Here is a 12,082-nt window from a genome sequence, read left to right as displayed (position 1 = left end):
GGACAAGGACACCTAATATTCCAACATGAATACAATCAATATTGGTATTCTGATTTATAGTATAACCTTCTAGTCTTTTATTTTTTATGTGAGAATCATAATGGCTATATTATTTCTCATGTTTTCCCATAGGAATTCATAATCATAACTGCTATATCAGTATTTATGAACCTATCAAAATTTATATAATAATTGCACATTTAAATTATGCTACTGGATACCGAGTTGTAATTTTTTTGTTACTATAAATATGAGCTTTTTTGAATACAATGCTTTTCACATGAAGGATTTCTTCTGGAAAGATTTACAGAAGTACAATTTTTGCATTGTTATGATTCAACATGTAATGTAAAACTATTTCCCAGAATTAAAGTACAAATGTGTACAAGATAGTGTAGCTAGTATCAGCCCACCAGTACATTCTCTGTTAACTATACTTTTATATTTACATTTTTTTTAAAGAAATAGGATAGTACTTTGCTTACTCTTTGGGAATTCTAGAAGGAGTGCTTTGATTCGTTTGTTTTCTAGCATCATTCCACCTGTTACATCTGCATAGTTAAACATTTTTCAGTGACAAACTGCCATCTTAAGTGAAGGTGACATTATACTGTAATGTCTTCTATACTTACTTATAATGAACACACAATACTGATTAACCTTTATTTGTATGGTTTTAGTTTTAATAATGTGAGGGATTACTTTATGATGTCTCTCTACCTACTTTATATTCTTACACAATGAAATTTCAAATTATAAGATTTGTGTGCCTCTTAAAAATAAATTACTAGGCTGTGAAGGTGGCTCAGTGGTAGAGCGCTTGCCTTGCATGCATGAGGCCCTGAGTTCGATTCCTCAGCACCACATAAGCCAAAAAAGCCGGAAGTGGTGCTGTGACTCAAGTGGTAGAGTGCTAGCCTTGAGCTGAAGAGCTGAGGGACAGCTCCCAGGCCCAGAGTTCAGGCTCCACGACCGGACCCAAAATAAATAAATAAATAATTATTATTTCAATGGTCCATGATGATAGGCTTAGGATTTTTAAAATTTATTTTTAAAATTAATTCATTTTTATTATCTTTAGAAGTAGTTGTACAAAGGAGTTGTCAGTTAACAAGGCAGTTTATGAGAACCATATATCTTGATCAATGTCACTCCTTTCAACATTATCACCCATCCCTCCCCTACACACCTCTTCCTTCGCACCATTTTTAAGTACACTGAATTTTAAACTCTTACGATGTCATAAGTTCAGATTTAACTATTCATAGGCTTTCATGGAAATCCCTAATAATATTTATTGACAAAGAGGGTTTTGTTTATAAAATCTAATTTATGCATTTTAAAGTATGAGCAAAGAAATAGTTTCAACTAAGCTAAGTTTTATTTTCCAATTGTAAACATATCTTTCCCTTACCTATGTTTTATTGCAAACCTAGGGAATCATTTTTGCCACTGCTTCTTTTTGCAAATTAAATTCAGGCATTACAGGATAGGAAGAATGTGTGGCACTTACCAGGCAAAAAATTTTAAGTTTACTGAACTATACATGATATTTTGAGTAAACCTGTCTTCTGAGTGCTTTTTTGTTAAAAATGTCTTAGTAAGCTGGGCACAGGTGGCTCATGCTTGTAATCCTTGCTACTGATGTGGATGAAATCTCAGGATTACAGTTCAAAGCCTACTCAGACAGAAAACTTCCTGGGTCTCTCATGTCCAACTAATCACCAAAAAGCCAACGTCAAGGTGTGGCTCAAGTGGTAGAGTAGTAGCACCAAAACAAACAAAAATTTTTAAAAAATGAAGTTAAAAATGAAGGGGTGACATTGTCCAAAAAGAAATTTACTCATTACCTGACTTATGAAACTGTAACCTTTCTCTATCACCTTTGAATAACAATAAAAATATTTTTAAATGAAAAAAATAAAATAAGATCTAACTTATACATAGAGAATCTTCAATTTGGACAAGATTTCCTCTTGATGATCACATTTTTCCCAGTTTCTCAGTGCAACAGATTTACTTCTAGTAAATCAGTAATTCTAATGCATAATCCAGACATTCAATTTTTCTTAATTTTAAATAATTTTACTATTGCAAAAAGTCAACATATTTATTCTTTAAAGAAAGTAATGATCTTGAACATATTTTGGCATTAAGCATTAGAGGAGATTTTGTTTTTGTTTAATAATATTTAAGTCTATGGAGAATAGTATTTGCGGGAAAAATGTGCCTTGTAGCTAGCATTTTAAGACATTCTTTATGCCTAGTTGATAATCACATTAAATATCTCTTTTCTTTTTTGGGGGGGGTCTGGTCGTGGGGCCTGAACTCTGGGCCTGGGTGCTGTCCCTCAGCTCTTCAGCTCAAGGCTAGCGCTCTACCACTTGAGCCACAGCGCCAATTCCGGGTTTTTTTCTTTTTGCTTATGTGGTGCTGAGGAATCGAACCCAGGGCCTCATGCATGCAAAGCAAGCGCTCTACCACTGAGCCACCTTCCCAACTCTAAATATCTATTTTCAAAACATGATTAAGACATAAATTACGTGACTAAAACATATAAATTAGTTTATTTTATAATACTAACATTATACTGCTGTTCAGACTGAAAACATTTAGACTAACAAAACTGAAAATTCTTGATTTTTAAAAATAGTATAATTAATGTAATTTTATAGATCAGTCTGAAATTCAAATATATCTAGATTAAAAATCAAATTAAAAAGTTTTTGGTTTTTTTTGTCAGTTTTTAGGGCTTGAACTCTGGGCCTGAGCCAGGATGTCCCTCAGCTCTTTTGCTCAAGGCTAGTGCTCTACTACTTGAGCCACAGCACCACTTCCAGTTTTCTGGTGGTTAAATGGAGATAAGAGTTTCACAGCTTTTCCTGACCAGGCTGGCTTTGAACCTCGATCCTCAGAGCTTAGCCTCCTGAGTAGCTAGGAGTACATGCATGAACAACCAGAGCCCAGCTAAAAGATGATTTTAAGACATTAAAAAATCAAATTAAAGAATTCGGATAAGCCCCAGCTTCTATGCAAAAAGAAAAAAATAGTTATGAAATTCTGTTTGAAATCAGTTGCTACTCATTTCATCTAGAACGGACAAAACCATTGCCCCAAATAGTATATATTGTCAAATGATTTTAACTCTGAAAAAGTTTCAGGCCATGAAAATACAAACTCATCTTTTAAGAAACATCATTTTTGTGCAAAGAACAAATCACAATGGTGAAATTACTTTGTATCTATATGGTATATAGTCAATAGGATACATTAGAGGCCAAGATGAGTAACTCCTAATCTTACAAAAGTCAGGGAACATTTACTATTTTTTCTCCTAAAAATATAGTTAAAATGCTATTGACTCATAAGCAAAAGTTAAAAGCTCATCAGGTCTTGTATACACAGTATAAAAATTAGAAAACAAAAGCCAAGGATGAATCATTTGACTAAGTCTCTCTAAGGAGCCGATAAAGTAGTCGATGTTACCTGAACGGGTGCAATAACAGCACAGGGGCCACCTTCAAACTGTTCTAATGCAGTTGCCTCTGATTCACTAAACACAAAACCTAAAAATGAAAGCAAGTACCAAAGATTAAAAATATAATTCAAATAACAACTAAGACAATTTTTCACTTGTTTTTTCATTTAATTTGCTGATATTTCCCACAACAGTAAATACCTATAAATCATCAGACACAGTGTTTCTTTTGAGATCAACGAATCCTCTGGAAAAGCTATGGAGCCAATGCCCCTCCTCCCGAATATGCATACACACAATTCTGTACCTAAGAGATCATGGTAGAAAATAAAGTAGACTTGAATGAAAGGACACTAAGTCTATAATTTTTTTTTTTTTGGTTGGTCATGGGGTTTGAACTCTGGGCTTGAGTGCTGTCCCTCAGCTCTTCAGCTCAAGGCTAGTGCTCTGTCACTTGAGCTACAACACCACTTCTGGTTTTCTGGTGGTTTATTGGAGATAAGAGTTTCACGGACTTTCCTGCCTGGACTGGCTTTAACCGCATCCTCAGATCTCACTCAGTCTCCTTAGTAGCTAGGATTACAGGCGTGAGCCACCAGCGCCCAGCTTAAGTCTATAATTTATTTCATAATACTGGTGAATGATATGAAGGTCTCAGGCAATATTAAGCATGTACACTACACCACTGAAATACATTACCAGTTCCTAAATCTGACTTTCTAATAATTTAGTTTGCTCTAGGGAAGACTAAAGAACTTATAAGACAATTTCCAAACAATTTTTTTCTTTTTTTAATTTTTATTTATTTTTTATTGTGAAAATACTGTACAGAGGGGTTACAATTAGATGGGCAAGATAATGAGTACATTTCCTAACAAGCATTGTAGCCTCCTCCTTTGTTTCCCTTTCCTATCCCTTCCCAGCCTCCCCCCGCCCCCCCCAAACAATTTTTTAAATCACCTCGATCTTTGAATCACATTAAAAAATAAAGGGCATCAGAGATGGTTAAGAGTGCTCCCGATGGCTCTAATTTACTTCCAATACTTCCAACCAGCATTAACTGATAGCAGCTCTAAGTTTCTCAGAGGGCCTTGAGGCAGATGTCAGGAGAATCCAGTTTTAATCTAGAAACTTTGGAGCAATCATTTCACCTCATTAGACCTTATGCTTAAAAGTGTCACTTTTTATCTTAGTATGCTAGAAATCTATCAAACTTTATCAAAGGCTAACATCCAGTAAACTCAGACATCAAATATTTAATGAACATCAGATGTTATTCCAATAATCTGGGATAACATTCATGAATGTTGAAATCTTTGGTCTGAGCAAACTGACAGTCCCACCAAAAACAAACAGATAACAAAAACAAATGAATCTAAAAAGAAGAATGAAGAGGGTGCTGTCATTTCAGAAGGCAGTGACTTTTCCTACATCATAAGAAAGGACCTTGAGGCTAGTCTTGATGAAATTTCGGTAAAGACAATACTAAAGAGATAATATGTCTATGAGCATGGATTCAGGGAAATTCAATGCAGCTGAAGGGTAGGATGGAAGAGAGGGCAAATGGGAAAAAGAGATGACATTGTCCCTTCCACTTGGGTTCTTCTTGTTCTACCTTTCCCTTCTCAATTTCTCAGTCTCCTCACCAGCTCTATTCAAATCCTGGTGATCTCTACCCAGGTCCCGGCATTAGGATATATAATACTTTTCTTTTGATGTATTTTCTTTGGGTAATTTTGTTTGCTCTGAATTTCCATTATTGATTATAACCAGTTAATTCCCAGATTAGAACCACAAACACAAAGCACCTAAATTCTTTCTAGTGGTTCTATATGATCTGGCTTCTGCCTCTCTCTTCTATTTCACTCTTTGCCATTTTCCTCCTTCAGCTTTCAGTCATGCTGAACTTCTTCAAGGTCTTCAAATATTCCTACCCAGGCCTCACAGTGTAGTTGTGTGCCACCATGCCTTGTTTGTTTCTTAACCTTTATGCATAATGTTCCTTCTGCTTCAACACCTGGCTAACCCTATCTTCAAAAAATAAAAAATTCTGACATCTTTCAGGTTTCACCCTAAGATTAGGTCCTCTTGATACAAGGCACGGAAAGCTCATAAGCATGTTTGTCTGTATTCCATCTCTGGTCCATCTATTGTTTGAAGGCTTTATCTCTCACTTAGAGTGCTGTTGCAAGTTTCAACTGTGTCTTCTAATTCTTTACCTCCTGTTTGTTTTTTGGGAGGAGGGGAAGTAGTGGAGTATTGGGGCTGGAACTTAGGGTCTTGTGTTAGCTACTGTTTGCACCATACACTCAATCCTTTTTTCCTTTATTTTCTCAATAAGGTCTTGAAATTTTGTCCAATCTGCCTGGATTATTATCCTATTTTTTGCTTTCCATGTAGCTGGGATAACAGGTACATGCAACTATACATAGCTTTTACTTGGTTGAGATAGGCTCTTGCAAACTTTTCTTTTTTCCTCAGCTAGTCTTGAACCACAATTTGTGAGTCACTGTGCTTAACACCCACCTTCTTTAATGACTAGCTATTCACAGAATTCCCCAGAAGAATTCTTTAGAAACAGAAATCAGATTTTATCACAACCTGCTCAATATTGTAATGGTCTAATTCAAATAGAATAAGATCCAAACTCCTTTTCTTAGTCTGAAGACACTACAGGATCTTCTGATCCAAATGAACCCTAGTCTATCCACACTTTCATTAGCTCCAATAACCCTACGTCCTTAGAACATCCCAGTCTTTTCCTGGAATGTCTATGCTTGCTCTGGATTGACTATCCTCCTATTCTGTTTACGTGACTAAATCACGATCATTTGTTGGGGGTTCAAGTTAAATGTTAAATCATTATGGAGATATTTCCTGACACATCTATGTTAAATCCTTAGATAGTTCCTGACAAGTCTATCAAAATAGTCATGCCTATCATCTTCCTGTACATCCATACTGTATTATTTACCTCACAGGCAGGCAGGCATCTTGTCTATTTTATTGGCTTCTGTTTACCAGCACTATGTTGCACCCTCATTGCTAGATTAATGCTTATTGAAATTTCGGGAGGGAAGACAAGGAGAGTCCTTTGTTTCAAAGGATGCCAAGTTCAGTTTCAAAAATGTAAGACAACCATTTAGCAACATCTACAAGTGGAAGGGAGGTAGGGGCCTAGAGCTTCAGCAGGACTTAGAAGTGAAGAGAGCAACTTGGAGCTAGTGTATCAGTTAAAAATGAATGAGAATGTGCACACCGAAGATAATGAAGTTTGAGTGTTAAAGTGAGCAGAAGCCGAGTCAGTAACAGACTGGTGGAGATTAGAAAACAATACATAACTTTGAGTTTGACAGCATCTCAATGCTTAAAAATACTTCTGATAAGATCAGTGTTTAGAGTAAGAAATGTGGCTTTTGATATTAAATAATAAAATTATTCAATGACAAGATTATGATAAGCCAGTGGGCCAACAATTTGGAAATGACCAGAGCATGTTCTTATAAATTAAAGAATGGGGAGGAGATCCATTAAAGGCACAAGACAGACCAATAAAGGGAAAAGTTCTCTGATGCAGTCTTATATTATTACATACTACAACCAGCTTTACTGGCTGAGCATTAGCATACTATCAAAAGAACACTCAAAGTTGTTTGGATACATATTTGTTTTTTGCAGTACTGAGGTTTTGTGCTTGCTAGACTAGAGTTCTACAACTTCGGCCACATTCCAGCCCTTTGTGCTTCAGATGCTTTATAGATAAAGTCTTGTGGTTTTGCCTGTGCCAGTCTCAGACTGCAATTCTACTAATGCCATGAACTCCTTTGCAATTTTCTAATACCTTACTTTCATATGTTACTACTTATATTCAATACTGAAAAAGTTTGACAACTATGGCCTCTCTAATATTCCATGTAAACTCACAGCTAAAGAAAGACCTGGCTTGACTTTAAGTCAACTGATCTTGGTGGAGTCAAAAATTGAATTGGGCCCCACTTTCCTCAAGTTAAAAAAAAAATAGGGTAGCTATACCTGTCCTTTGCCATCTTTTAAGGTCACTGTAAGAATTAAGATTTTTTGAACACATAGCATATAATATAAATGTGTGTGTGTGCATGACAGGCATATTTAAGTCTTTGAATTAAAGAAAACCACTAAGGAATTAATTTTGTCAAATATGCTTATAAATTATGAATTAAAGAAACTCATTTGGCCAGTTATAATTTAGGTATGTTAGAAAATAAAAAGAAACTATACTTAAGAGAAATAAAAAGCTTCTGAGCATAATAAAACTGAAATTATATGACCCACAGTATTATTATCACTTGGAAAGAAGAATGATACTGATAGCATTTTACTTGACATGTTAAACCACACTATAGGAAGTGCCAAAACTTTCAAACTTTGACCCAAATGAATGCATTTTAATGCTTTTTTTTTTTTTTGGTCAGTCGTGGGGCTTGAACTCTGGGCCTGGGCACTGTCCCTCAGCTCAAGGCTAGCACTCTACCACTTGAGCTACATCGACACTTTCAGTTTTCTGGTGGTTTTTTGGAGATAAGAGTCTCGTAGACTTTCTTGCATGGGCTGGCTTGAACCATGATCCTAAGATCTCAGCCTCCTGAGTAGCTAGGATTACATGTGTGAGCCACCAGTGCCCGGCAAATACTTGTTTTTTAATGGACACTACAGTTCCCCTAATTATTACATATCATTTTTTACCTCATTTAAACAAGATTACTCTCATCCTTAATAGTCTTTCCATAATCTCCACCCAAAGAAAACCACTACACTGATCTTCTATAAATAGCAAAAATGAGTTTCTACCTTTCTGCGTAATCTTTAAGTAAGACAAAATAGCCTGAAGGGGAAAAATGGTTTCTGAGTTTCCACAGTCCACACCAGGGACAGGCAACCTATGGCCCTCAGATGCTTTCATAAGCAAAGTCCTATAAAAACCACCCTTTATACTTACTTAAATATACATAATTAGAACAATAAGACAAAAGGGGGAAATTAAACCAAAAGAAAAAAAAAAAACAAAACACCAGAATAGAGAGCACTGAGTGACAAAGGCCTCTTTACAGAAAGACTGTCAACCCTCAGCTACACAATCAATACTGAAGAGACTCAATTCCTGGGTAGGTTAGATGCTTCCATTTATAGGATATATATTACTTCTGTTAGATCTAGAAGACTTCTGTTTTGGTTTTGTTGGGATGTGGTTGATTTAACCACTATCATCTCTACTACTACTACTCTCCTGGTATAAACAACCACTGTTCCCCTGGAATTCTGCAGCTGCAACTATAACATATCTTAGCTCATCTTAGTGTCACTTTATCCACTGCAGTCTATCTTCAAACTTAGCAGCCAAATCTATCTTTTTGTTTGGTGGGTCATGGGGTCTAAACTCTGGGCCTGGGCGCTGTCCCTCAGTTCTTCAGCTCAAGGCGAGCATTCTACTGCTTGAGCCACAGTGCTGCTTCCGGCTTTTTCTACTTATATGGTGCGGAGGAATTGAACCCAGGGCTTCATGCATGCAAGGCAAATCTATCTTTCAGCAATTTGTGAGATCCTGTGTCTACCTTGCTTCAAACCTTCCTTTTCACTTAGAATAAAAGTCCTGACAATGCCGTAGTGCAACTTGGGCCATATTATTTCCTACATCAAATTCATTGTACCCTCCCCTTCTCTTCCTCCTTTCAATCCTCAGTAGCTTCTTTCCTGCTCTTTGAACAGCATAATGGGCTTCTGTCAGATGTCTGTTTGACTAGCTTAGTGACTCCAAGTGTTTGTTTAAACCTCATCTTAACACTAGGCCTATCCAGGTGACCCCCATCCCACTCCTTATCCCTTTACCTTCTAACTACTGTACACGAATAATGTATGCTGCTTGCTATGTTTGTTGTTTGTCTCCCCTCCCATCCTAAAAAGCTTCAACTACAAGGATCTGGAACTGGGGTAGTCTGTAGGAAGAGAAAAAAAGTGGTGCTAACAAACCAAAGAAACATAGAAAAAAAATGTTTCCCTTTAAAAAGTACTGTAGGCAAATGTGAAGAAAAACAGGGAGTAAAGAAAAAAAAATCCAAGTTTGTTGTTTTTTTAAAGCCTCCATCCAGCCTTTAAGTGCAGGTTGTCGTCAAATAAAAACTGGCCAAAAATAATGAGCAAAGAACCTACTCCACATTTTTTTAAATAAAAGGGAGAATTGTCTAAAAATAGCAAACCAATTAAAACAACTATATGCCATACCTGTAGCTTATTGTTTCAACAGTCATATCAAAATTATTTAAGCTGGCCAATATAGCTTTCTAAATAGATATATACATTAAACACTTTACACCTGTATCTTGCTTTCAACTGGCCAAGACTGCAGTTGTAAATTCAAAGTACAATTATAGACTACAAAATGAAGCCAGAGTTGATGTCACATTACAAAATGACTGCCAGAATAACAATTTAGCAAAGACCTCTAAGAATGAAAGAATACAACAGTAAATAAACCCCAACCTGTAACAGATCATTCAAGGTATCTATCTATCTATCTAATCTATCTGGTTGCTTTGAAATTTTGACCAACGTAAGATCTTGAAGAATTACACAATAAAACTGTGCCTTGTGGACAGAACAAAGTTTTAGGTTGATATGGGTCCTCACTGAACTAACCCATAATCTTGTTAAGGAACTTGCACCTGACTAAAAAGTGGTGACAACAAGCAGAGCATTCTAAAGTTCTATTTAGAATAATAGTTAAACATTTTCTTCTAATTGTCCCGGCAAAGCCACAGGAATCTATGGCTAACCTTTACAATTTAAATGCTTTGTAAATTAGTGTCACAGTAACTATTTGCTGTGTTTATGTCAGATATAAAAACAATATTACCTTTTTTACATTGTTACACACTTAATAAGGGTTGACTGATTACAAGGGAAGAAACATTTTTCTTACTCATCTCCAGGTTTTTTGTATTTTACAACTGTTCATTATTAAATAAATCAAAGTGGGCAGTTTTAAAATCTGCAAATGCAGGCATTTAAGGTATTAGAAAATAGTATGTCCCTCTCCCACAGTATAACCCTGCTTTCACTATATTTGATGTCAGTATAACTTGAGGAGGAGATGGGGAAAAACCAGTTGTTTAAAGATACAGGTGGACCTGTTGCAACAATGAGAAGTACAAGTTGTCATGTCCAAAACGAGCTTTACAACGTTGGTGGGGGGGGAAGGGGGGGAAGGAGAAAGATTGGGATGGGGGGGAGGGGGGAGGCTGGGAAGGGATGTGAAGGGTAAACAAAAGGAGGAGGCTGCAATGCTTGGTAAGAAATGTACTCATTATCCTGCCCATGTAATTGTAACCCCTCTGTACAGTATCTTCACAAATAAAATTAAAAAAAAGATATTAGAAAATAGTTAACTGACATAACTGAATGAGTAAAAACAGCCAAACTAAAGACATGTAAGATTTTAAAGCTCATATAAACTAGGAAATAATGAACACAGAGCTATATTAAGAGTTGGGAGACTCAGAAGTCACTCCTAACAATTTGTGCAAGTTTGGCCCAGTCATTTTTTTAACCTTGACATCTGGTTTTCATCTGGAAAACAAAGAGTGACCAAATAAGTCACTGTTCTTATTTTACCAGCTTTAAAAGATATGTGTAAAAGGGAAGAAAGGCTTACATCCTAAATGTCTGTAACAATACACCCATTTTGAAATACAGACTTTTACTATGTAAAAAAAAAAATTCACCAAATCTTTTGGCTCCAGGTGTTCTGTAAATAATAGTGGTATGTGTATGTGTATAGCCACTTGGACTAAACTTTCCTAGTCACCTTAAGTAATACATTGAGTTTTAATATCACAACTTAAGAATTAAGGATAGGGCTGGGAATGTGGCTTAGTGGTAGAGTGCTTGCCTTGCATGCATGTAGCCCTGGGTTCGATTCTTCAATACCACATACACTGAAAAAGCCGGAAGTGGTGCTTTGGCTCAACTGATACAACCCGAGCCTTGAGCAGAAGCAGCTCAGGGGCAGTGCCCAGACTCAGCCAGGATGACAGGAGCTCCAGTGGCGCAGTTGGTCAGTGCAGGGTACTCACAAAAATTAAGGATAATTGCTAATAGCCAAGCCCCCAGTGCAGATCCCTGATACACTTCAGGAATGGAATAAATGGTTATCTTCGAGTAAGTATTATTTGTATTAGCAATTAACTTCTTACATATGCAAAAAAAATACTGTGTAGGTAGCACAGGAAGTGCTGTGATCCATATTCCCTTTTTTAACTGTAACAGTCAGCACCAGATACAATCTTTCAACTGAAGATACTTTGGGCCGCCAGAACGACCTGTAGCGAGCAAACCCTGGTTTTTTGTTTTGTTTTGACTGAGTACCACGCCCAGCCACATGATTAAGCCACAAACAACAAAACTGCTTTTTGGCATCAGCCAGTCTGATCTTTCCAAAAGGAATTTAAAAATAAAAATTAAAAAAAAACTCACTCCCTTCTTCTCTCTCCCAGATAACAGCAAACACAGCTCACAGAAAAGCCCTGCTTGGGGTGTGTGTGGAGAGAGTGTTGGGAGGAGGGCGAGGGGTGT

General features: G+C 36.6%; 1 protein-coding gene across 1 annotated transcript in view; it reads right to left on the bottom strand.

Annotated features, from left to right (window-relative positions):
• Fam188a (family with sequence similarity 188, member A) overlaps positions 1 to 12,082 on the bottom strand; it is a 64,197-nt gene that overhangs the window by 51,379 nt on the left and 736 nt on the right. The window contains exon 2 of the mRNA XM_013014708.1: positions 3,487 to 3,566. Within this exon, the coding sequence (XP_012870162.1) occupies positions 3,487 to 3,566 (80 nt within the window). The remainder of the gene's footprint in view (positions 1 to 3,486; positions 3,567 to 12,082) is intronic.

Source organism: Dipodomys ordii, unplaced genomic scaffold (assembly GCF_000151885.1).
Source record: "Dipodomys ordii isolate 6190 unplaced genomic scaffold, Dord_2.0 Scaffold24, whole genome shotgun sequence".
Taxonomy (NCBI): Eukaryota; Metazoa; Chordata; class Mammalia; order Rodentia; family Heteromyidae; genus Dipodomys; species Dipodomys ordii.
The sequence above is the reverse complement of the archived record's forward strand: the minus strand, read 5'-3'. Positions and strand labels throughout refer to the sequence as shown.